The 27,859-nt window shown below is 36.3% G+C and overlaps 1 protein-coding gene across 6 annotated transcripts in view; it reads right to left on the bottom strand.

The window, feature by feature from the left end:
* Positions 1-27,859, bottom strand: part of LOC120516555 (spectrin beta chain, non-erythrocytic 1) — a 256,791-nt gene that overhangs the window by 116,657 nt on the left and 112,275 nt on the right. For all 6 annotated transcript variants that reach the window (XM_039738310.1, XM_039738308.1, XM_039738311.1 and 3 more), the window contains exons 10-12: positions 20,815-20,930; positions 12,005-12,179; positions 1,677-1,816 (exon numbers count right to left, since the gene is read on the bottom strand). In XM_039738310.1, coding sequence (XP_039594244.1) covers positions 1,677-1,816; positions 12,005-12,179; positions 20,815-20,930 — 431 coding nt within the window. The remainder of the gene's footprint in view (positions 1-1,676; positions 1,817-12,004; positions 12,180-20,814; positions 20,931-27,859) is intronic.

Here is a 27,859-nt window from a genome sequence, read left to right as displayed (position 1 = left end):
AATCTAACTTTATATACTGACATCTTAGCATGCAACCACAAATACTTACTGACAACACTGATTACAATCTAAGCTCAGCTCTGGTTCTTTTTTTGAGATTCATCTTATAAATATTTTTTTGTTGCCTTTGATATTTAACTAACCGGTTAGTGGTTTTAATATTAGGTATAACATTAATACTAGCAAGCCAGATGTTTTTCAGTCATTAGGTATACATGCTGGGCATAGAAATGCCCTGAAGACATTTCTTTAATAATCATGTTATATGTGTATTGAGAAGGAGTAGATTCATCAGTTTATTCATCTACTTTGATAGGAACCATTCATGGCTAGGGTGCCAGCCCAGTGCAGGGCACACTCACTGAGTTTTTAATAATATTTGCACTCCTGTTGTTTGCCTTTTTTTAACTAACAGCCCTGTCCCTTCGCCAGACTCTGAATAGTTCAAACCTCACAATCCTCTTTTCAAACTAATCTAGATTTTTTCTTTTCCTGCCATATTTACAGTCACACATTTAGCCATATTTTCTTTTAAGTTACTATTATCTCTAAAATACAGTAATTCAGTACATTACACCTTTTAACAATTTAATTGTAATATTCTTGCAAAATATTAAAACATTAGGTGTCACACATATATAATATACTAACTGCATAACCAAATATCAGTTATTATATTATATTGTAATAAATCTACTTATAGACAACAAAAACAAAAACATTTATTTATATAGCACATTTTCATACAAACAGTAGCTCAAAGTGCTTTACATATTAAAGAATAGAAAAATGAAAGACACAATTATAAAACAAAATAAATCAACATTAATTAACATCGAATAAGAGTAAGGTTCAATGGCCAGGGGACAGAAAAAAAAAAACTCCAGACGGCTGGAGAAAAAATAAAATCTGTAGGGATTCCAGACCATGAGACCGCCCAGTCCCCTCTGACAAGAACATTAGCCTCAGAATTATTTTGTAGATACTACAGGATTGTCTGGTGCATGGCCTAGTGGCTAAGGGGGTGGACTAGTAAACTGGTATGTTCATCGCACAACACTGACTGTATTTAAAACTTTTAGCATATCATAATTATCTGCCTCACAGTTTACCTATAAAGTACATCGTTTGCTAAGGTATATTAAGCTTGTTTTAATTTGGTATATCAATTGTAGCCTTAATGAGTCACTACACAATGTGGCAAATAAATAAACCTTTATTTGGATATTGCATCATTTCAAAAGTGATACTATTTCAAGGCATTTAAAAGTACATAAACAAAGGCCAGTAGTTTACAAATATTTTTTACAGTCAGGGCAGTGGTGGTGTAATTGCTCAGGATCAAACACTGAATCGGAGGCATGAATCAAACTGGCAGCATTGTGGTTTGGAATCTAATTCCCTATCCAGTATACGACACTAATATAACATACTGGCTTCTGTAGAAATTAATATTTTTGACACATAGTTTTGATTTTGAATTTTGATACATAAAATGCACAGTAAGTATTCAATAATTTTATTTTTCATGATTTTAATTCTCTTCAACAACCATTGTAAGCCTTCACATTTTCAATAATGAATAGAGGGCTGAAAGACTTTACACAAAGGACAGCCTGAATTATCACTCTCTTCTACCCTTAAAACACTGCTGGGCTTAGCAAATAAATGAATACCTTCCCCCCTCTGTCTGGCGCCTGTCAGTGACATCATCTGTCTCGTTGGGGTTGCTTCCTGTTTCTGTGATGGGCTTTGAAAGCTGTTCTTCATCTTGGCTTTTTATTGACTTCCTATTAGTCCCAGGCTCCCTCACACCCTATAAAATAAAAACATGTAGGATAGTGAATAAAAGAATACATGATAGTTAATAATGCAACTTGTTAGATGTACTTTCTTTCTCCATCTGGGTAAAATCATGAATGAATGTAAGAGATTCTTAAAGCAGATGGTATTATGAGTTATATTGGAATCTAAGTGGCAAATAATTGAATAGTAATGAAGCTAAACATTCTATTTAAAACCAGTGATATTCTGTCATTGGATGTCTAGCTAAAAGTATGAAATTAAAAATCAGTCTATAACTGTAAAATCTTCTTATAGAATACGTTACCATGGCTGTTTGTTTGTCTGTCCAGGATTTTAAATCACCTGTAGCTTGCAAACGGTTTGAACTATTTACCTGAAATTTGGTACACATACAGTACAGGGGGTCCTTGGGTTACAACGTTTCGACATACAACATTTCGAGTTTACAGCGCTCACTCCCATAAAAACTTAAAAAAAATTGAGACATGAGAAGGAATAAAGGTAAGGATTTTTTTACACTCATTTTTTCTGTTACTACAGTACAGTGTACAGTACAGTATATTTATGTCCTTTTCTTTTTTCTCAGGCTTAGATTTTGTGTTTTTATGTTCTAGATTATGATTTTGCAAATGTGTTAAGATAGGTAAGTGACTTAGGCTAGAGTGTGCTTCGACTTACACCAAAATTCAGGTTACATCACTGTTGTAGGAACGGAACTGTGCCGTAACCCGAGGACCCCCTGTATACTACATGACGTCTACTATCTGCTTTCGGGGTGATGATTGACCTCCAAGGTTATTTCTCTTTTTATTTTTATTTTATTGTAGAATCAACTCTCGGCAGCGGCCAGCAGGGTTGGCGTGCTCATCCCTACCACCTTCACTGTCACTTCCCCTACCTCTGCATATCTTAAATCTTTCTTGAGGCAGAATGAAGCCTTAAGTGCCAGCTTAAGTGAACAATTAAGGAAAACGTACCAAGTAATTGCAACACAAACACTGACTTAATCAGTTTTTACGCAAAAAGATGCCTACGAAAGAAGAGAAGAAGTGGCCACTAGAGTGCAGAAAAGAAGAGCTGCTCAGGAAGCAGCAAGCGCATCAACCTCTGAGCAAACAAATGCTAAATGTACAGAGGAAGAGGATGAGAACTAGGAATGCTCAAGTAACGTGCAGTGCACCGTTACTGGTGTATACTGTATATAATACCCTAAATATTTTATAGACTTTCACAGCTCCTATGACTTTTTTCTGCTACCATCTTTTAACTTTCTCATTTCTCCTTTAGCCAATTGAGCTTTTTAGGATTTCTTTTCAGAGGCAGTCCAAATAATTCAAACACACAGTAGTACAAGTAGTACAAGAACAACTGCTGACAACCTAAAAAGAAACATACTGGCATGGCTGTTCTACATTTATATTTCTCTTTTTGTTATTTTATTTTTTAAAATGAGAGCTATGAACCACACTAAAAGTGGCACATTCATGTATTCATTTTCACTTTCCTTGTGAGGGTCAAGATTGCAGTATATTGAGATGGATAGACTATGCTTGTCTAAGCCTATCACTTTTTCCAAGCTATTATGAAAGAATTCCTAGACGCTTTCAGACCACCTACTGTATATTTACCAGTACACATAGTTCTAAATTTCACAGAGGCGCAAAAGCCTCCTCCCTATTCAACCCATGCCATGGAATAAGTAAATGGCTGAGGCAGGAATGTCTACATAACATTAAAAAATGTTGAATGTGCAATTAATTTTTTCTCAAGTAAATATTTGTCTTTCTTGAGACTCTATTCTTTGAAGACATATGATCTGGGCTTTGGTATAATTCTGTCTTGCTGTTTCATCTCAAATAAATGCTAAAGTTATTGCTTTGGCTAGGCAACATCTTGGGTTTCAGAAGTCCTCAGTGGTGTTCATAGATGTTATTAGATAAGGTCAAAGGTTATTGTATCTTGATGTCCTTTTGATGTTTACATATTGAGACAGAAATTGTTTTTAATAACTTCCTTCTAGTTATAATAATAATAATAATAACATTTACATGGCACATTTCTTGATACTTAAAGCGCTTTATATAGACAGAAGGGAACCAGATTGACCACCACTAATGTGTAGCACCCACTTGAATGATGCAATGGCAGACATTACTGTGCCAGTACCCTCACCAGACATTAGTTATTAGGCGGTGAAAGGATGAGACAAATGGCCAAACAGAGACAAGGTTTGATTTGGTGGACAAAATTGTGATGGGCAATTTAGCTAGGACATTGGGATAAATCCTACTCATTTTGAAAGATGCCCAGGGATCTTTTATGAGAGAATCAGGACCACAGCCTTATCCGAAAGACAGCACCATATTTACAGCACAGTGTCTCCGTCACTGCACTGGGGCATTGGGATCCACACACAGATCACAGGGTAATCTCCCCTTGCTGGCTTCACCAACACCTTTTCCAACAGCAACCCTAGCATTACCTAGATGGTCTCCCATCCAAGTACTGGCAGGGCCCAAACATGCTTAGATTCAGGTGGATCACCTGTTCTGAAGTGTGGGTGTTATAGCTGCTGATATATTTATCCATCATTCCTTCATATACTAAACCTGTTAAGTTCTATTCAAGGTCACTACAACCTGTCTTAGCATGCAAAAGACCGCCAGCAAAATGAGCTCTTACAGGTCATTTCAAGGAATATTTACAGATGCACTCTCGATCACTGACACTGGACCATTTAAGGTTTAATTCTGAATAATATCTTTAAGATGATGTTTTTTGAAGTGGGCATGTTAAAGGGCAATTATGGATCTTGTCCACATTTATCTCAAGAAGATGACAAGATGTGAATTCCATAACGTTTTATTCTTATACTCATTTATAACTACACATATTTCTGCTTTGCTTATTTTATATGATAATTTGTATACAGTACATCTACCCATGCATTTCTGAAACCAATTATGCAATTTAGGCACAGTCACACACACAAACTCAAACCAGGTGAATTTAAATTTGCCAATTAACTTAACTGATTGTCTGTAGGAGTAAAAGTATGTGGGAAAAGATGCTGAAAAAACATGCAGAATGGGTAAAACTGAAAGAGGCAGTAACCAGCACAAGAATTCAAACTCTGGGGATGCGAAGCAGCAAAGGTAGACATCCACTATACCACATCTACCATGTCATAAAATGATTTGATTACTTATCTCCTGGCATTCAAAACGTTTGGTAGATTGATTTTCAGTTAAACAAAATGTTTAAATATAGTGCAATTTAAAAGTATTTGTCTTATGTGACTTTTTGTATTACTGCATGTGTTTCAGAGTGGACTTGGTCAGGTCTCTTTGTCAGTGGGACACACCATTGCATTAAAGTAATATTAATCGTATGTAAAATAAATGAATAAACACTTAGTGATCGTAGTTGACTTAAAGGGATCATTAATGTTAACTGTTTGAATATTTTATGTCAGCCTTGTCTAATAAAATTCAGAGTACCTTTGGCCTTTATGATTAAATTGAAGCACATCATGCCATTATTAAAACTAATTCCTGAAACCTCCAAAAAAAAAAAAGAAAAAGTTGGAGTATTTGTCTAGAGAGCTGTGCAAAATTATTTCTGTGCTTTGGGACTAAACCACAATCATGCTGTTCCATTGTAGAAAATGTTGGACAGTAATCAGTCTTTCCAGGAGTGGGTGTCCTGCCAAAATATCTCCAAGAGAAAGGTGATAATATTTCCGATTAAGTCATTAAAAAAAACTTTAGGACAGCATCTAGGAAGCTGCTTGCATTTCAGTGTTCATGACTCAGAAAGACAGTGAGTAAAGTTCTGTCACAAATGCGTGCTTGAGTTTATAATTGTTTTATATTTTTTCATACCACCACTTTGTTATACAGTATATCCTCACCAATTTTCAGTGTTCAGGTGTGGGAATTTGCAGGTTGTTTAAAGTGATGATGCCCTTATGGTAGTTCAGGATAGAATCATAAAGCTTGTCCTAAACCTGAAGGGGTGACAGTTTGTCCATCATCAGCAGGAGTCTTTGGAACTGAATGACTTAAACCCTATTTGAAAAAGGCTAGTTTTACACAAGGAAGTGGGGTAAAGTAATTATTACTGGAGGACCTCTGTAATTTTTATCTCATCCAATTTGCTCATGTCAGTAACTTTTGAAAGACTGCTCATTCATGTGTCAGTAAAAATTATGGAGCCTTTAACCTCCTATAAAAGTCAGTAAAAAATTACCTCAGGTAAACCTGTACTGTGCTCATGGACAGGTTAGTAAAATTCAATAATTTGAGCGATTTAGAAGAGATTAAAATTACAAAGGTCATACAGTAATAATTACTTTATCCTACTAGCAACCATACCATGCATTTCAGAACAGGTTATCCACCTAAAACTAAGCATATTTGGGCCTGGCCAGTACTTGGATGGGAGACCATCTAGGAAAAAGTTGGGTTGTTGCTGGAAGAGGTGCCAGTAGGGGCATTTACCCTGCGCTCTGAATGTGGGTCCCAGTGTCCCAGTGCAGTGATGGGGACACAGTGCTGTAAAAACGGTGCCGTCCTTTGGATGAGACGTAAAACCGAGATCCTGACTCTCTCTGGTCATATAAGATCCTTGTGTATCCTTTGTAAAGATTAGTGTGTATCCTGATTTCTAGGTTAAATTGCCCACCACGGCATAGTTATTCTTTCCCCAATCATCCCCTTTCTCTAATTGGCTATCACTCTCACCACTTCACCACCTAACAGCTAATGTGTGGTGAGTGTATTGGTGCAAAAATAACATTAGTGATGGTTGAAGTGGTTCCCCACTCAATAAAGCACTTTGAATAGTGAGAAAAACACAAATTATTATCATTATTATTTTGAATATAAGCTTTAGTGTTATCTTTCATCCAGGTTTTTTTTTTTAATTGAAACTTTGTTATTTTTTAATATAAATTTGCACATTGTGCTATTAGGTCTCCTTTTGTTTTTACTCTGTCACTCTTATATTTACGTACTTTTTTGTTATTTATTAATTCTATTTAAAGTTGGTATTAAGTGTCTAAGTTTTAGTTTGATTTACAGTATCTTCCCTGCCTCCTGTATTTAAAACCCAAGGAAGCAAGGCTATTTGAAATGATGCTGCTGAAAGTATAGGTAGCTGTGATTTTATACTAAATTTTCTGCTTCTTCTTTATGTGCTCATTTGGAATTTCTGGTTTTGACTCCTGACTCTTGGATTAAGCTGCTGTCTTTGGATTCTGTATTGGATTTGTTTGTATTAGGTTCTGCTACTTTTTGCCTTGCCTTTTATTGTGATCCTTTTGAATCACCTTTAATAAATCTTCTGATTACAAAAGAACCTTGCTAGGTTTGTCTTGAAGCAAATGTTTAATTATTCTCCTCTTTCCATTTTTGGAACATTTTGAGATTTTTATAGTTTAAAATCCTGATCCTTATTTCTGGGTCAGTGGTGGCCAAAGCCTGCCATTTGAGTAGGGTTTATGCTGTCTGGGGTGAGGTAAAATCCAAAAGTCCAGACCTGAATTTAGTGTAGTAGGGGAGTGTTGCTTATTTGAGGCTTGATCCCCCTTTTCTTGCTTTATTGTGGCAGGACCAATGAGACTTAGCACTTCCTTAGCTAAGAACTGTGCAAAAAATCCAGTACAAGTCAATAAGGTACAAAGAGGATTTACTACATTTGATTGGATGCGTGGTGAGTGACAATTGGTAATGGTTTGGTCTTTGTGCTGAGGAAATATCTTTATTTATATTATAAACTTTCAAGAAAAAACAAACACTTTTTAGACGTTTAAAAGTAAGCAGAAATCTTTAGAACTGCCACCACACCGTATTTAAAATTGTGCAATTAAGGTCTTGCCTGAGGCTCATCTGCCTAAAGAAGAAGTAAATTGTCAAAACCTGAGCCAAAACCAATGGATATTTACATAGAAGAAAATTAAACCAGTTGTTTTATTCAGCCTTCCCACAGTCCAGTGGGAATGGGTTTCTTTTTTATCAAGAACAAGGGTAGATATTTACAGACTTGCATAGTCGTGATAAAAAGCTCTTCTGCCTCAGCAAGAGACAGTGACAAATTTAAATTAGAAGGTTCAGGAAAGGAAAAGTAGTCTGAAATACCAAAAAATCAAACCAATCTGTCATCAAGCTAAGAACATCAGATAAAATCAACAACCATAATGGCAAAAAGAAGTTTGTTATCCACAGAAATTTTTATCACAAAGATTTACACAGCAAACGCTATTTTTATCCAAACTTGCCAACTTAACCACATGCCGTGCATTCCAAGGTGGTTGTGGAATTAATTACTGTAGCAACAGCTGACATGATCACTACAAAATGGCAGCACCTATAAACAAACAAAATGGCATCTGAGGACAATGCTTAAAATTTGCAAGTCTCTCAGGACATCAGATAGAGAAATATAAACATCAGAATCAGAAATGTAGGAAGATCCTTAAACTAACGTAGATAGTTATCTTTGGTTCATTGGTCTTCAATCTAATTCAAACAAACTATTGGGCACCAACATCTTAAATACAGTCAATACTAAACATAACGGATCACCTGTATAAAGACCATAAAGAAAACTAAAAATGAAGAAATTCCAAAAATGGCACAAAGTGAAACAGGAAAGTGCAAAATGTGAATTCATAATAGAAGCCTCTTGCTTACAGCATCCAGACAGTTTATTGCCATTAGAATTGGAAGGAGACACCCCCCCCCCCCAATTTAGGAGCAGAAGCAATTTTGTTTCACTACTTAAGGCACTGGTATACTTGGTATACTCCATCAATGTGCCTTCCTTTATAAGAAATTGACTCTCAGTGAACAAAATTCTGATGCTGGAAATAAAGAACTGTTAACAGTTAAAGCAGTTTTGAAAGTATGGTAACATTAGCTATAGAGTTCAGAACACCACTTTGTAGACTATATAATTACAAAAACCTTCTTCATTTTAAATCAGTGAAACAGTTACTTTCTGGACTAGCATGATGGCCCCTCATCTTTCACCAATTTAACTTTTATCATTTCTTGTCAGGCTGGAGAGAGGAATTTAAAGGATGTTGCTCTTTGAAGACAGTTAAAGGAGTTAAAAACTCTGCAAGAACCAGAAAGCATTATGCCATCCGAACAATCTGTAGCTGCAACTCCAAGAAGAGGTTAAAGAAATATCTCAACTTAAGAGGAACCAAGCAGTATCTGAAAAAAATTCCTGATTGGTTACTATTTGTCTTGGAGCCTGCTAAACCCAATTTTATTTATTTCAGATACTTCCTAAATTGCTGGTCATCCAGACCTATGAATTAATGGATATTTTGGTGGGTCTACTATGAAGAAGGACGTCAAAAGTTATGTTATGGCCGTGAGATGTGCAAACAAACAAAGAAATTTTACTGCCTGTCCACTAGGATTGTTACAACCCATTCTTCTTCTACAGCTGGTATTTCCTTTTTTCAGTTACTGTTAAACTAGCTGTCCCCCACGGCTTTGCTCGCGTAGAACTGAAACAGGACAGCGACAAGGGCCTTGCCTGGCTCCCTACTCCTCGTACCTACTCCTTGGCCCGCAGCCTCTGTCTCGGATTAGCACAAATGTATAGCTCCAGCAAGTGAACTATGATTCTTAGCGTGATGAGAGTCGCAAAATCAACCGGAATATTCAAGCAAATTCTAGAAAAAAGCCTGATCTAAATCTGTTAATAGTTCTCTTGTTTGCTAGCTAAGTGGATGTAAGATACGCCCCGAGACTGGCGTGTAAGTGAGGAGGGCCCTGCCCCCCTACCCTCAGCCTGCTGTGTCTCCCGCAGATTTGAGTTAATAAATCAGTACCCGCAAGCAAACTATGATACTTAGCGCAGTGAGAGAGGTCACAAAATCAATCAGAATGTTCAAGCAAATTCTAGAAAAAAACCTGATTTAAATCGGTTAAGTAATTTGCTCGTGAAAAGCGGACAGACAGACACACAGACAGACATTGGATTTTATATATATATATATCGAGATGACTACTTTCCATTTGTTTATTGATTTTATGTCATTTTTGTAATATTGCTTTGTTTAAACATTGCTTAATTATTTAGCATTATACATGTGGCGTTTTAAGCTACATTCCTTCTGTTTTGCAGGTGGTACCCCGAGGAAGGGGCAACCATACTTTGGATAGCCCTCAAACTTTATATTCGAACAATGATTTACGATACACAGGTATGTTTATATCAGAAAGGATGAGTTAAAAAGCAAATGGCACAGTGAATGTCCAGATCCTAACCTCAATGAGATACTGTGGTAAAACCTTGGACCCACAAATGGTATGAGTAGTGGGTGAACAAGTAACTGATAGATAAAAACATACAGGAAATGTCTTTTAAAGTAATTTTGACTAAAGATGGTACATCCAGGTTTTGTGCCCAAGGGGGCAATTCATTTATCACAAGAGGTAAAAAAACACTGCATACTTTCCATGAATAAATAAATATTCAAAAGTAATAACTGCACATTTAAAATATAAAATTACTGGCGCACTATCATCATAAAATGAAATTGTTTAAAAAGTTTCCAATGTACACTCTGTTTATAACATTACAAACACATCTAGCTTTGTGCAGTTTTTCCAAAAGCCTACTTTGAACAAATTTGGCAGTGGCAAAAAACATCAACTTTTCCGCAATAAATATGTATATTTGTAGAGTTAAAAAAACAATGAATCTATGTACAGTTGAAGTCAAAGCTGTGACTATATTGAAAAGTGAGACCTTTCTCATTTGAAGCCAAGCAGTCCACAGATTCCATAATTTGTAATTGTAATTTGTAATAATTTGTAACATAGATAGTGAATGTTAGGCTTGGCTTTTAATATTATCTTACAAAAAAGGGCCTGCTGGGGGGAAAAAATGGACAATTCACCAGTTAGGGTATCAAAAATGCCTTTTCTGTGTTTAGTAAGATAAACCAGGTCTGATACCAGATTTCTGAAAGGTGATTGTTTCTTGCTGTTTAACCATAGGTGAGTATTTGAACATCTAGGTCCAATTTAATAGAATATATCTAAAAGAGTCCATCATCAGGCTAGCTGTGATCATGATGCTCAACTACATCTGTGATGATGGAGGAACGTCTACATGGAGAGCCCATTTTACCTTAATACAATGATAAACAGATTTTGCACAATACTGTTCACAATTTAACATTAGACTAAGTAAGTTCTAAGTAAAATAAACAAATTGCAGCTAAAATAAGAACTTAAGTAAGGATGTTCCAAGTATAATGTTCAGTTGGTTTTATTTAAATACCAAATTGCTATACAAAGTGACTGAGCAGTTACCTCTGCACTAGGGCATCTCCTGACATAAGGAAGCTAAGCCACAGCTATTGACAACCAGGGAAGGTCCCAAACCACATAGAGAGAACTATACTTTAGTACTTAACCTCCAAAAAAGGCTACAGCACTTATATTCTCTAAAAGGCTGCTAATGATCCTGTTCTGTACCATCATGACACCAATGAAAAATAAAAACTACGCAAAATATAACAAGTAAAATATAGTTTACAGACTTAGGCCAGAAGAATGTTGGGAGTCATTTAAAGTGGCTAAAATAAAAAAATCTCAGTAGAAATATAATAAGCATGTGCTTTGTTCCTATGCTGTTCATAGAGTACCTTAGGAGAGTTCACCCATGGACCTTCTTAAAGCCACTCACTGAATGCCTTCTGTCTACCCAACTCGCATTCATCTCAGACCTTCAGTCTATGGTACTGCTAGGCCCTCTAGAGCACAAATGATAATAAAATGAAGGGGCAAATGAACCATTTTTATTTGTAATGATATGATTTCCTTTCCTATTTATACCTGTTTGCAAGAGGCACTTATCTAAATTTACAATATTCATATTGGGTTATCATGAGTCAAAACATGCTATATGCCTTGCAGCATTTCATCCTTACTAGATGATTTATTTTTCCAGCCTAAATACTGTACTGCCTAAAATTTTAATGGATGCTTCATTTATAGTTATGTTTTTTTTGGTTTGTGTAAAAGGCTACTGTCTTCAGAACTTCTGAAGTTCTTGGGCCACCACTGTCTGACTCTGCAAATCAAACTGAGGTAACCATGGAAAAGTTAACTGACAGTCTAACAAGTTAGCACATCCAAGTACAGATCAGCGATTGCTGGCATACCAAGCTACTGATCACACATCCTTTCAGCCGATTCTGTTCTTCCTTAACCTCCTTTCCCATAATTCTGTGAGCCTCTTTTCCCACGCTGCATTGTGACTCTCGAGTTGAAGTCAAAGGGTCACCAGCTTCCCTCGTGAAGTCAGAGCATGATGACTGGAGATTCGACTTTTCATTCCTGTGGGGATAAAGCACGAGCAAAACATAGAAATGGTATTAGCCTGACATCATAGGAGTAAAAAAAAAAAACTGTTTTGCTCCCAATTCTGTATAAAATCTGATATGCATCAAAAATGCAGTTAGTCTGCCAAATATATAGATAAACAGGAACATGCCAGGATGTCAAAAACAAAGATAGCTTTGTTTACAAAATATGCTCCGTAATAAATTAAAAAGATTAGTTTGAACTTGGAGTAGGTTGTTTCATTTTCCTGTCTGGCTATTTTTACAGATTTATAATGTAGCCTCAGATAACACTTTTTTTGCATTATATTTTATTAGCAAACATTCACCATCATATTTATAATTGTTACATACACTGTTTACATATTATTTCTACATCTGTATTTCCTTCTAGAGTATAATGATTTTTTCTATAATATCCCAAAGTGTATCAGGTTAGTTTGACAGGTGAGCCTAAATGTGTGTGTGTGTGCATGTGTGATGAGTATTGCATCCCATACTAGGATAGTTTGTGCCCTGCACCAGATGCTGCTTAGATTGACTCTGACATCCTATAACCCCTAATTAAGCAGTTGTAGAAACTGAATGAGTGAACATAATTACAAAAGAAATTGTGAGGGGTGCATCATAAACAGTGACTCATGGAAATACTTACTTTAATTACAGTTTAGAATTTGGTTCACATGCTATAATGTGTTTTAACTTTAGATTTTTGGACTAACTTTGCTAAATGTAATGATAATTTTCATTTTCTCTTCTTTAGTTTATAAACATTCATATAAATTATTATTTTTATCTTACACCATAAAGTGTGGCACAAATCCATTTACGTATTTTTAATATTTATCCTGGCAACACTTGCATATCATTTAACAGCCCTGAATGGGATGCCAGTACATTATAAGGCACATTCATGCAGAAGCCCATACTGGGACAATGTACAGTCTACTTTCCAAAAACAATGTAAATGACCAGAGTGCCAAAATAAAAAAAAAAAACACAGATATGGTGAAAATGTGCCAGCTATACAAAAAAAACAACCAGGCCTACATCTGAACCAACAACTCTGGAGCCTTTAGGCAGCAGTGCTAGCCACTGCACCGTCCCAAGTCTCAAAAATAACAGGTACAAAATAATTCAAATTAATTAGGTTGTAATGAGTACCAGAAAGGGAGTAGTACTTTCTTTCATAAATGTAATGTTTGACCAATATACAAATAACACCCCTATACCGCTTGTAAAAAGATCAATGTGCCCACTGCTGATATGAAAAAAACTGGCATACACTCCTTTTAATTTAAATTTTGAAGGAACACAAGTAAAGAAACGGACATGCCAAATGAGCTTGAAGGACCAAATGGTCTCTAATATGTGAAATATCTTCCATTCTTATGTTTCCAGCACTGTTTCTCACGTGTTCTCGGGATTAATTTTCAAAATATACCCATGCCCAGAGTGCTTAGCACAAACTTGTGCTGATTTTCTTTTCAAAATACCCAATCTCTTTTGAAAATTGGAGAACAGGAGTGTGCTTTAACCTTTTGCACGTTTAATGCTTTATCCATTTGACCAATCATCTGCCTAACATATGATCGGTATCGCCCTTAAAAAACCTGACTGGAGCATCCCTAGTTTTAGCTCAACCTGTTCTCATTTTGCAAGTCAACTGTTTACATATATGCAATAATATTAATACTTAATTAAGGCTTCGATCATTAAAAGGACAGTCTAAATATTGGTTTTGTTGTAAATTGGTCATATACAGCACAGCAAATATGAACTCCAATTCCCAGCAAGTACAATGCCAATAGTTTAGCATTAAATACTAACAGACATCTAAATATTTAAATGTAGGTAAAACACTAATAAATGTTGTACTTCCTTACTTTTAGCCAATGCATTACTCAGCAGAAGTGTGTCAAAAAACCCTACTGGGGCTCCTTCATGCCAGCAGAAATAAAGCTGCATAATGCCTTACAGTGACTGTAAGTGCCAAGTCTTCTTTCATTTTAGTCATTCTAGTGCATATTTGAGGGGGGTTGTTGTTTGTCATAATATAATTATATAATTTATTTAGCCTTTGTAAAAAGCCAAATTTCCCCCAGGGACAAATGAAGTTTGTTTGTTTGAACAAACTTTCTTTCTTTCTTTCTTTCTTTCTTTCTTTCTTTCTTTCTGTCCGTCCGTCCGTCCACCTGCCTGTCTGTCTAAAAGTGACTGTTCTTTTCACTGTGAAAGTATTTGCAGAGTCAAAAGCACCAGAAGGTGAAACAAGGAACTGTGACATGGGAAGAAAAAGAAATGTTTTGAGATTTTGAAAGTGTTTTAAAAAAATACTGTATATTATCCACTACACAAAAAGACTCGCCCACACATTGTTTATGCCAAAATTACTGTATATGTATGGCAAAATCCAAGATGACTCTCTGGAAGAATACGACCAAATGTGAAATACTATCAATAGCTTAAAACACATTTTATTTTTCTGTCAAATACCAGAGTTTAGAATCTTTCTGGTGTTAGAAAAGCCATTGTGTTTATAATGGTAGAAAAACTTAGTCTGAACATTGTAAAAGAATAAGAATCAATTTGCTGCATGGTGACCTAAAAGTGGCCATTAAATGAAAGAAAATAAGGAAAAACAGTATTGATAGCTTTTCTAGATTGCACTAAATGCTTCATTGTCATTGTATATTTGTACTGTTCATATGTACTTTTCTGATTGAAGTGGATAGCCACACTTAAAACTTACCTGAGATTACTGAGCTGTTTTTTTTTTTTATACAGTGCAGTAAGTATGTATTTGTGGCGGAATTCTCAGTGTTATCATTTCACTCCTTGTAGATTCACTTGGCTCCAGGTTCTTTTGTTTTGTCTGGATGCATCATATGAAATCCCTTAACTGTAATTTAACCTTTAGTTAATTAATACTGGAAAATGTGGCTACAAATAATAATTGTGCTTGTGGTGTCTCTGCATCTAATGCAAACCAGCAAAAGTATGCTTTGTTCAAATACAGGAGCAATAAAAAAAATGCACTAAGTTGGTTGTTTTGATTGGGGACAGCACAGATTTTGTTCGGAACCTGTTTTTGATCCTCAGCAGAAAACATGTCACACAGGACAGTCATGCTTTAAGCTCTCTCCTCTCAAAAATAGTAAGCCATGTTGAAATCGCATCAGACTTTGACAACAAACTCCATGTCCAATTTGATCAAATGCCACAGCACTGCTGTGCTGATGGTCACAGATATAACAGTTGCTAGTTGCAAGGATGAACTTCCTTCTGTTGGTCTGGTTGCTAGGCAGCTCCTTGTTTTTGTTGTGCTGAAGAGCTCTGTTATGCTTGAATACAACCCATTTTTAAAACACTGTCAACATTGCGGAATGTATTCAAAATACGCCAAGTTGTGTATGGTTAGTTTAAGTTATAAAAAGGGCATTAGCTATTTCCAAAGATTAATAATAAAAAAGTAAACTAATCCAGATGGCAAGTTCAATTTCCTTTACATTTGCCTAAACACTGACCACCTGTATAAATCATTAAATAACCATACAAGATTTGCACATTTACCAGTGCTGGAAATATATTTGGCTTTGAAGAATCAACATTATTACATTATTACTTTTATTGAACCTCAACAAGAATTGATTAAAATGTAAAATTGCTACAACATCTAATGAGGAGAGCTTTTAAAAATAACAGCAATAAAAATAAAAATGAAAATCTAAGACGGCTGTATGATTAACTGTAGTAGAAAATAATTATGGGGTTGATTTGTAATTTATGCTTATCGTTGAAAAGTGAGGTTCTAGATTTTTGTGATCCTTGTTTGAAAAAGTAGGCTCAGAAAACCAATGGATGCTTTCAAACTAGCAGAATTAACAGATAGTCTGCCTGTAGAAGTAAACTATCCAACAGTGCCTTGTGAGTAACATTTAAAAGCAGTGTAAAGCAGTAATCTGCAATTACAATTTATGTATCGTGTATCATGGACGTTAACTGACATCCCATTATCAGTAAGCCCACTTCTGCCACCAAAAGCTTCTTCAATGGTACAAGTAATTACTACAACTAATCAACATCAATCACTAATCATATCTATAAGTTATACTTTCTTACATAATTTTGAGATCACAACATGTCTTACTCAATAACATTCTTAACATGAAAAATCTCCCAACAGGAAAAGGAAAAAGGAAAAGTAAATCAGTTGTCGCTTTGATTTGGTCTTACCTCTATTCAAAAACAAGCCTCAAACGTTACTTGTGAGGCAGTCTGTAGGGAAAGAGGACTAGATTATGCTGAAAAGAGTGAGAGCAAACTTTGATTTTAGACTTTATTAACGTATGGCTGAATTTGTACAAAACAGGCGGATAGAACAAAGTGAAGGAGAAATGGTCCAAAGCAAGAAAGGCAGTTAGTCAACTGGCGAAAATAACATAACACAGAGAGCAGATGTGGACACAGACAAAAATGTAAGCATCAAGGTATAAATCATATAAATTAAACACAAAGGATTGCTAAACCTAGAAGTAGGAACCATAATATGGTTAAGTTGAATCAATGGCTGAGCCAAGATTGAATGTCAGCAGCCTGTTAAAATACAGCAAACAAGGACACAAACAAATTGGCTGTCAGGGAAATTACGACCTGTAACCCGACAGCTAAAAGAGGGATTCATATTCATGCTGTCCCTTTTGAAAAAGACGTACTGCCCCTTACCCTGAATTTAATTCTGAGGCATAACCAGAGGTAGCTCCAGAACAGGAGTTTAAATCACTGCACGTCTGTTGTGATGTGAGATTTTGCATATAACTTGATAAATGTTTTGTATGTCTTTATTTGTAATCTAGGCAGAGCAATGTAATTTAGTGTTACTTTGGTGAGAGGTAGTTGTGTTTGCCCTCCGCCGTTTACGACTAATTTTACGACAGGATTTGGGGGGATGTGTCTTAAACCAGTTTGATGAGTATTTCTCTGCTAAAGTCTTTCAACCCCCTGCAAGGAAGCCAGGATGTTTAACATATGGTTTTTCAGGTGTTAAGATGTTCTGTTTCACCTCTTGGTCTGAGATATGGCTCTTTGGAATTGGCTTGTCTCACAGGCCTTTTAAGTACCATGATGTCCCATTGGTTCTAGGAATTGGAGAGAACATCTATAAATGTACATGCTTCTCTCTAACCAACATATGATGAAAGAAGCATCTCTCTTGCTAACCTGTGATGATGTAGAAGTATCTTTCTCTTGCTAACAACTGAAGAAGACCATCACACCATGAACTGACAAGAACAGCACAATGAAGAGCACAGCTTCAGCCGTATTGAGACAGGCTTGAGGCCTGTTCTGAAGAAAGCTGAGCACTAATGATGCCTTAACTAGAGACATTTAAAGTAACTACAAGTCTGTGTGCCACCTGAGTTACACATCACCATTTAATCAGGTTGTATGGTTGCCAACATTCAAATGTACTTTGCATTTTGTTATTATTTATGGATATTATCAGTAAAAGATTATTTTATGTGTAACTTAACTCCTTCTTGTCTTTTTACTACATCTAGTTGCATGAGGTTATAGATATAGAAGGGAAGGTGGGGATAAGTTATATACAATGGTAAGTCTGTGAGATTAGGTATTCTAAGGCTACATATTAATAATACAATAGGGGAAAGTAGAGCAATATATATTACTCTACCAAGATAAAACAACGTCTTAAGGCTCACTGAGCTTAGAATCAGGGTCAAGACAAAGGCTCAAATGGTGGGAAGCAAAAGAAGGCAGGTTTCAGAAAGAGAAAGACAGAAAAACAGAGATAGAGAGGAGGTAAGAAAAGAATGAATAGTTGAACAACACAGCTGAAAAACATGGGGCACAAGCTTTGTTAACTGGACCAAGAAAGGCTGCAGGTTTTGTTGCTCTGTTTGCTACTCTGATCCATGTTTATCTTTACCTGTAGTGGCCAAAGGAAAAAAAATGTTGCCTCCCGAAATAAAAGGTTAAAAAATTAGGACCAAGAGATAAAGAGGCTAAAAGATATTACCAAGAATATTCATTGAACAAGCAAAGTATCAGTACCCTGAATGACAAAATGAGACAGAAAAGCTAAACTAGAATTTCAGACAAAAACTGTTAGTCAAAAGGAAGAGGACAATTCTTTTCCTAATTCTTTTAGGGGTCCTGAATGTCACAGAAATGTAAAAACTTTTATTCTGTGAGCTGCATGCCACCATCTTAAACAGTTGGAGCGTGAAGTCATTTGCCCTCCTTGTCATGTGACCGGCAATATGCATAGTGATGGTTAAAGAGCATGGCTGTGGCGATGAAACAGAAGGAAAATCACAAAATGACTGGATAATGACTTCACCAAAATAACGCGAAAAAAATAATATCCTTTTATATAATTTGATACTATCTGTATGTATGGTGTTCGCGTCAATAACTCGACTCAATACAAGTTAGAACCATGCAATAGGACTCTGCCTCTGTAGTTAGAACATAACGTGGCAAACACAGACGCAGTATTGCATGATTGACTAAGAATGTTCGAATGCTTCACTGACGCCGCTGGACGGCCGAGTATAGAAAGTCGGTGTTGGTTCGAGCTGATAACAGTAAGTTTGGTTGGTTTTTGGAACATTGGTTTGGTGGGGCATACTTTCCAGAACTGACATCGTCGACTGACTTAAACCCTTCGACAGCTCCGGAACCGTAAGTAATTTAGAACGTATCGGCATTTGCTTGGTACGTTGAAATCTATCTTTGGGCAGTTCAGTTTTGGCATCCGTCCTTCTGACATCTATTGGCAAACTGAGTAATGATGGCTGGGTATTAGCAACGGTCACTGTTTAAATTTTAGCCGATCACAGATCTAAAATGACCACGCCAACATAATTATTACTCCGACTCTGATTAGAGTCGGAAAATACAGTTTGTTTTGAAAATTTGTTTGTTGGAAAAAAATCAAATGAGGTGCGCTGAAGAGCTGAGTTCACGTCTTGCAGTCCCGTTTAAACAGGAACTCTTCATTACATCGGCCGAAGAGGTCTATTTTAAGCACAAATCAGTGCCATGATAACAAAATCATTTCAAGGACTTAAAAAAACAAATAATTCTTTGCAGAGAGAGTATGGATGTCACAAACGTAGAATTTGTAGCCCGATTCGATCAGGCTCCCGGTCGCTAGTTGATTAATAAAAATAAACAAACTTATGTAGTAAATAAAGCAAAATGAATACGTAAAGTCCTAACATGAACTTGATGCAGCTTTGTATTAGCTATTTCAAAAATTGTCGCTTTTTCAATGTTTTGACGTCCTTGGTGATATGCCAAATTTCCCCCCGGGGACAAATCAATTTATATCTATCTATCTATCTATCTATCTATCTATCTATCTATCTATCTATCTATCTATCTATCTATCTATCTATCTATCTATCTATCTATCTATCTATCTATCTAAGTTTCTCTGCTGCAAGATCAAGAGGAGCCAGTTCTAACCCAAACAGCATTGTTGCATGAAAACAAGTGTCTTATTATAATAATGTTACAGGCTGCATGGCTTCATTGTTTGAAGACATAATATTTCATGGAGCTGACAGATTCCTTGTAGTTAAAAAGGCTGACAGCAGCTAGTGCCCCCAATTGCAATATGAAAACAAACTGGAACAGTTAGAGAAAAATCCACGTGGCCAAAAATGAGTGTAAACTCCAAACAGACACATAGCATATCTGAAGTTTTAAGGCTTTGTTTCCTGTTTAGACTAGTGACCTACTGGCCTCAATTGTAAGCTGCTCAAGGGAATACCTACCATATCCTTGAATTCTGTATTGGGAGCATGAAAAAGATAAAATGGTAATATAGCAGGACATTGGTCACTTAATAAACAGACACAAGTCAACAAAGGCTATGTCCAAAAATGCCATGTCTCTCAAATTTAGAGAAAGTGTAACTAAACTCAAATCCTGTGTAATGTAGTCTGCCGTAAGATGGGTTTGCTATGTAAAAAATATTCAAAAAATAATCACCCCTTCACCTTACCATTCTCCTGTTCATATAATGTGCATAAACCTTTTTCATGGTTAAAATACATTATTAAAATCCTTAGAAACTATTTCATAACAATACATTATGAAATGAGATAGTAACTATAATAATCTAAAACAACAACAATGAAACAATTAGTGTTAAAATCTGAGACAATGAGATGCTAGAGAAGTGAGCCTTCAGTCCTTTTTGAAAACCTGAGATGAATTTGACAGTAATGTACAATCCTGATCAGATAAGCTGTTGATAAATAAGGGTGGGGTTGCATGAAAACATTCACAAAAACACATTGCGGAAACCGAGGCTTTACTATAATTGTTGTTTATCTATGGATCAACCTACAAGGAGAAGAAACATTTAAAGTTAATGTATTAATGTGTTTTTCAACTTAAAAAACACAGACTGTATTCTCAAATCCTTAGGCAGCAAACTCTACCTTTGATCTAATTGGGAGCACAATATTACACGGCATCAGTCTGTATATAAGCAAACAATCAATCTTGATTTATTAAAGCGTCTTTCAGAGGAAGCACCACTTTCAGGACAAACAAGATTAGAACAAGACTACATTATAATTTTATCCCACCTCACAGCCTGCTGGAGAAGGACCCAGCTGTCTTTCACTTCTTTTTGTTTCTGGGTGACTCTTGCTGCCAGGATCGGATGAAGGTTTGACAGCTGAGAAACAGTCACATCCAGCATCTGGGGGGAGGAAGGAAATTACTCAGAACAGTTGGGATTGGATCAAAAACCTGAAAAAGATAGCTTCCATGTTATGTTTTCCACATTTGCTTACACTTCTATTTTGGAAAGTCATATACTGTAAAGTAGTTAGATTATATACTAAGATGACTGTCTCTTTTGTAGTGATACAACTGTTTTTAGATTTAAATCAATTCAGTTAATGTAACTGACATTACTTCTTTACAATAAACCTTTCTTATCTATGTAATAAAATACTTATATAACTACAACTTTGTTTATGTCTGTTTGTATTGCCTTTCAATATAATGTATTAAACAAAAAAAAAAATCGAATGAAATAAATACGAACCTAGTAGAATCTTTCATTTCTGCCTTAATTGTGAAAATGTAATGGTCAAATAAAGAGAAAAGTAGGGGGCTGATGCTTTTCATTTGTTCACATATGTTATACCAAAGTGTAAAATGGCAAATCAACCATTTTGCTAAAGAATAATGCAAAAAATGGTCTTAAGTCAAGAAAGCAGGAAAAAAAAGGAAAAATACATTTTCAAAAACTAGAACATAAACCAAAAGCTGTGCTACCAAAAACAAAGCCAAAACTCCTAGCCTGTCTGATATCCTTTCTCTAACTATACAGGGGGTCCTCGATTTACGACACAGTTCCGTTCCTACAATAGTGATGTAACCCGAATTTCGGTGTAAGTCGAAACACACCCTAGCCTAAGTCACTTACCTATTGTAACACATTTGCAAAATCATAATCTAGAACATAAAAACTCAGCTAAGCCACAGAAAAAGGAAAAGGACCTAGATATACTGTACTGTACACTGTACTGTAGTAACAGAAAAAATGAGTGTAAAAAAAAATCCTTACCATTATTCCTTCTCGTGTCAAGTTTTTATAAGAGTGAGCGTTGTAAACTCGAAATGTATGTTGAGACGTTGTAACCCAAGGACCCCTGTATTCTTAAAATTGTTAACTTTTTTAAGATAATGCTTGAATGCTGCCTTTAGCACACCACTGTCTTTTAGAATGCCAGTGCGATCACATAATTCATCATGCGACAAACAACAATATGACCGCCACCACAAAAATAGCGCAGAAAATGACTTCACCCTTAAGAAAAACCGATGAAAATCGATGGCTGATATGATATAATAAAAATTACAATAAAAACTGACAAAATGAGAAGAAAAAAAACTCCAAAGGAGAGTAATACTACAACATAGTCTCTACGGCTTATGACCACGTAATGAATATTTACTTGTGGATAGACGAAACTAATTGAAGGAAGGGGTAATGACAGTCACTGCAGCAAGATATTTGGGGAACCTAACCAGATGACAAGGCAATTCAATGGAACAGATTGAAATTAATAAAATAGTAAGAACTAACAAGAGCACAAAGTTAAAAACTAAGTAATGAGCTGAAACACAAAAAAAAATGAGAAAAACAGAGAAATGCCACAGAACAGTGATCATAAGAGGAAATGTAAGATTAAACACGTATTATTAGCCAAGTCCAGTTTCATAAAAAAAACACAAAGCAAGAAACATAACTGTAAGAATGCGGGCTTGTATTTAGAATATGAATAAAAAAACAGCTGCAAAAGCCATATACCTAGATTAAATTTAAGCAAGAAGATACAAGGTGAAAAACATGAAAGACATAAGAAACAGAACAAAATTCTTGAGAATCTGTAAACAAGACTGAAAAAGCATCCAAAATTAAGTATTGAGTTGATTGAAATTGATAGCCTAAATGTTGCAACTAATTTGAAACAGATATTTGGTGAGTAACTGCCATGCTGCCAGGGGGGTGCAGACAATGATGACCACCTCGAATATTTTTTTTTCAAAACTGCCATTCTGCCAAATACTGTAAGCCACATGCCATTTGGTAGTTGCATAATACCGTGGATATACAGCACATGTCAAAAAAATAAAAGGAATCATTTTTTTCTTAGTACTGGATCATTATTCATTTTTGAAATTCACACCAGGTCAAAAAGTCTAAAGGCAGAACAAAGCTTAAGGTCAAGAACAAGCTGAGATCAAAACTCAAAATATGAAACCTGATCTAGACAACAACTGCAATCATTCTTCACAATGATGTTTAGGCCCATTCTTAACCCTTTCTATACTATTCCTACAGAAGCAAAAGAAAAACAACTTTTTGTCTTTTAGGTTTAGACATTAAAGAAAATGGCAGGTGCTCCCTTTGCTGATACAAAAACCTAACAAGTGAACTCAATCTGACATCATTTTACAGCGTCACACAAACCATGGTACGTTCATCAACATCACTAAAAAGTCTAAAACAAAAATGAAGACAAAGAAAATGGTTGTTTATACAAATATAATACAATCAAATATGAACAGAAACATGCATAATTGCTCCCAGATACTGACAATTGATAAACTACTAATACTAAGAGTACTAAAACAAAATGGGATTAGGATGGTGGTCTAGTAATTCTTGTTGTCAGGCACTGCAAAAGGGGTGCATCATGACGGTCAGTGTCAAGGATGTGAATGTCAAAAATTTTTTTTTGTGTGTTTTGTGTATTAACTTGGTATTGCTTTTCATTGTTATTCCAGTAATATGGTCAAGAGCACATTAGTATTTAATTTCTCACATTTTCATTTTGTGCTGATGTATTATTAATTTTGACATTCTGCTCTGTTTTTTAGTGATACCTGTGTTTTTTCAAAGATTATTGCGACTTTCAGTTCACAAATGCAGTATGGTTTCCACCTGTGTTGGCATAATTGCCCTATAAAAAAGGGAAAATGCAGAGCAAAGCATATGAATTTTGACTTATCTAAGGAAGATCTTTGTTAGAGACTAATTCTCAAACAAAAACCAGAAGAAAAAGTACTTTGTTTTGAGACTGCAATTCTGCTTTAGCCTTAATGTTGTGACAAAGGATATATAACAAATTGCTAAACACAAAGCTTTTACAGCTCAAAATACCCTTTTGTTCCCTGGGACTTCCAAATTGTTCCGCTGAACATGTTAATATTATTGCCCATATTTTTCACGAAACGCGAATAATGTTACAGATGTTCAAAATCAAGTAAACATCAGTCTTGGGAACTGTTTAAGAATGAGTTCTACAGTAAAAGTTACAAAATAAATCAGCACAAGAGAAGAGCTCATGAAAAAAAATCAAGCAAATTACGATTCTTAGGCTACAAAAGCCTAACATCTATTACAATGCATCCAAAAAGTATTCACAGCGCATCACTTTTTCCACATTTTGTTATGTTACAGCCTTATTCCAAAATGGATTAAATTCATTTTATTCCTCAGAATTCTACACACAACACCCTATAATGACAACATGAAAAAAGTTTACTTGAGGTTTTTGCAAATTTATTAAAAATAAAAAAACTGAGAAATCACATGTATATAAGTATTCACAGCCTTTGCTCAATACTTTGTCGATGCACCTTTGGCAGCAATTCCAGCCTCAAGTCTTTTTGAATATGATGCCACAAGCTTGGCACACCTATCCTTGGCCAGTTTTACCCATTCCTCTTTGCAGCACCTCTCAAGCTCCATCAGGTTGGATGGGAAGCGTCGGTGCACAGCCATTTTAAGATCTCTCCAGAGATGTTCAATCAGATTCAAGTCTGGGCTCTGGCTGGGCCACTCAAGGACATTCACAGGGTTGTCCTGAAGCCACTCCTTTGATATCTTGGCTGTGTGCTTAGGTTTGTTGTCCTGCTGAAAGATGAACTGTTGCCCCTGTCTGAGATCAAGAGCGCTCTGGAGCAGGTTTTTATCCAGGATGTCTCTGTACTTTGCTGCAGTAATCTTTCCCTTGAACCTGACTAGTCTCCCAGTTCCTGCCACTGAAAAACATCCCCACAGCATGATTCTGCCACCACCATGCTTCACCGAAGGGATGGTATTGGCCTGGTGATGAGCGGTGCCTGGTTTCCTCCAAACATAACGCCTGGCATTCACACCAAAGAGTTCAATCTTTGTCTCATCAGACCAGAGAATTTTGTTTCTCATGGTCTGAGAATCATCAGGTGCCTTTTGACAAACTCCAGGCGGGCTGCCATGTGCCTTTTACTAAAGAGTGGCTTCCGTCTGGCCACTCTACCATACAGGCCTGATTGGTAGATTGCTGCAGAGATGGCTGTCCTTCTGTAAGGTTCTCCTCTCTCCACAGAGAACCTCTGGAGCTCTGACAGAGTGACCATCAGGTTCTTGGTCACCTCCCTGACTAAGGCCCTTCCCCTCCGATTGCTCAGTTTAGATGGCCGGCCAGCTCTAGGAAGAGCCCTGGTGGTTTTAAACTTCTTCCACTTACGGATGATGGAGGCCACTGTGCTCATTGGGATCTTCAAAGCAGCAGAAATTTTTCTGTAACCTTCCCCAGATTTGTGCCTCGAGACAATCCTGTCTCGGAGGTCCACAGACAATTCTTTGACTTCATGCTTGGTTTGTGCTCTAACATGAACTGTCAACTGTGGGACCTTCTATAGACAGGTGTGTGCCTTTCCAAATCATGTCACATCAACTGAATTTACCACAGGTGGACTCCAATGAAGCTGCAGAAACATCTCAAGGATGATCAGGGGAAACAGGATGCACCTGAGCTCAATTTTGAGCTTCATAGCAAAGGCTGTGAATACTTATGTACATGTGCTTTCTCAATTTTTTTATTTTTAATAAATTTGCAAAAATCTCAAGTAAACTTTTTTCACGTTGTCATTATGGGGTGTTGTGTGTAGAATTCTGAGGAAAAAAACTCATTTTGGAATAAGGCTGTAATATAACAAAATATGGAAAAAGTGATGCGTTGTGAATACTTTCCGGATGCACTGTATCAGTTAGACTGAAATTTACATACAGCATAAATCTGAAGCAAAATGTTTTCATTAGAACAATGAATTTGTGATTCATTTGAACAAGCTTAAAAATCACAGTGCTCAATGCTTTCTGCAGGCCCTTGCTAAACCTAAATGAGGCCAATTCAATCTGTAAACCATGATGTTACATTTTGCTGGCTTTGGTTTAAAGGAATTGGTTTACCCCTTGCAAAAACCTCCTTCTCTAGTTTCCCCTTGCAGTCTCACTAAACTGTTCCTTGACACAGAGATCTAAAGAGGTTAGTCTTCCAAAATGGGGTAGCTGAAGGCAAAAATGTGTGCATTGAGCCATTAAGTTGTCTTCGATTGTGATCAAAAGCTCTGGTTCTGCACGATCAGGCTTTCTGGTTTGAAACTTTTTCCTGATAAAACTTGACAAAACAGGGGCATTTCATATTGTATTATATTTCATAAACATTACTAAGACACTGGAAAGACCTTTTCCTTATTAAGTAAAATTATTTGCAGAAAGTGAGCAAGATTAACAAAATGAAAACAATCACTATGATATGTTATTTGAGAGTAAAATTAGTCACAATGCTGGACAAACTCCAGTTGCCGCTGTCAAAAATGCCTTGTTTCAATAACACAATACTAACAAAAATTACAGTAGTGTTCCGTGCATCCTTCTGTTTTCTTAACATATTTGTTCCTTTAGAAAAAGGTTTAGCTTATGCCTATAGGATCTTGAACCAGTCCTCCAACAGAGGTAATTTATAGACCAGTTAATAGACCTGCAATGTTATAGGAAACCAAAGCACCTGGAGAAAACACAAAAAAAAAAAAATCACAAAGAGAATATACAAACTCCATACAGTGGTAAGGCAGTAGTGCCAAAAACTGAACAAAGATTCAGTTCGTGCCTAAACATAATATGTGAAAATGGCACTTTTGTTTAACAGTTTAATTATGCACATTATTCTTTGCTTTACTTGGTGCAAAGCAGATGATACGATACTTCACAGCTTTAGTGTATATAAAGTCTGAACTGAAGTTATTCTGTATTCAAAGATATCATAACAGTGCTGGTATAAGAAATAATTTGTTATGGATCCCTCAATAAGTTGGCGGGTGGCATATCCTGCTGCCTTGTAGTTTTAATGGCAGTGCTTTAGTCATTAAGCCAATTAAGCCACATATCTCTCTATTATAATAAAAAAATCTTACGTTGATACGTGATCTTCTTAGAAGACACTTTGATGTCCGGCAAGAGACACTTTAACGTCATGTGAGACAAGGCAGTGAGACAAAAGGACAGCCGCTGTACAGGCTTTTAAATGACCGATGTGCAGCGCGACAAGCAGATCATGCAGCTCGCCAGCAGCAGCAGAATGACAGCAGCTGATCTGTCTGCATGTCCTTAGCGTGCATTCAAACCCTTACACCCCCCACAATGCGAGCGGCAGAGACGTGAAGTGGCTGGAGCGTAGTGCACCCCAGAGGGCTGGGGTGTGGGGGGGAAGGATGGTGGGCGAGCGACGTGAGCAGGGGGAAAATACTACTACAGCTATAAAATGAGATTGTGTGATGGTTCCTGTCCCACATCTCTGGACACCTTGGTCCAGCTGCAGAACTATATACTATTAAATTTACAAGTTCATTTTCCAAGTACCTTCAGTTACTTACATACTGTAAAAATGTCTCTGTAAGGTTATTTAGCTTAAATGAAAATGAACCTAATATGTAGCAGTTTGGGTGTGTTCTCAGCAATGACCTGGCCTTAAAATAAATGATGAGTTTCGGTCCTGTGTTCAATAATTCTTATGACCTTATAATGGAAAAAAGCAATACCATAAAATGCATTGATGGATGAAATAGAACATTTCACTATTCTTGCTCTTGTTAAAGGGATAGTATCTTATGACTAATAAAATCTTTTTTCTTACTAATCTGTGCATCCTATACGAAATACTACTGAAGGTTTCCAAAAAGGGAAGCTGCTGAGAATGTGTGTACCTCATTGCTATGCAAGTCTCCTCTTCCTATGAAAGCTGGATGGTTCAGGAGCATGGTATGCTTAGCCAAATGTCATTGAAA

This window comes from Polypterus senegalus, chromosome 16, assembly GCF_016835505.1.
Source record: "Polypterus senegalus isolate Bchr_013 chromosome 16, ASM1683550v1, whole genome shotgun sequence".
Classification (NCBI taxonomy): domain Eukaryota; kingdom Metazoa; phylum Chordata; class Cladistia; order Polypteriformes; family Polypteridae; genus Polypterus; species Polypterus senegalus.
The sequence above is the reverse complement of the archived record's forward strand: the minus strand, read 5'-3'. Positions and strand labels throughout refer to the sequence as shown.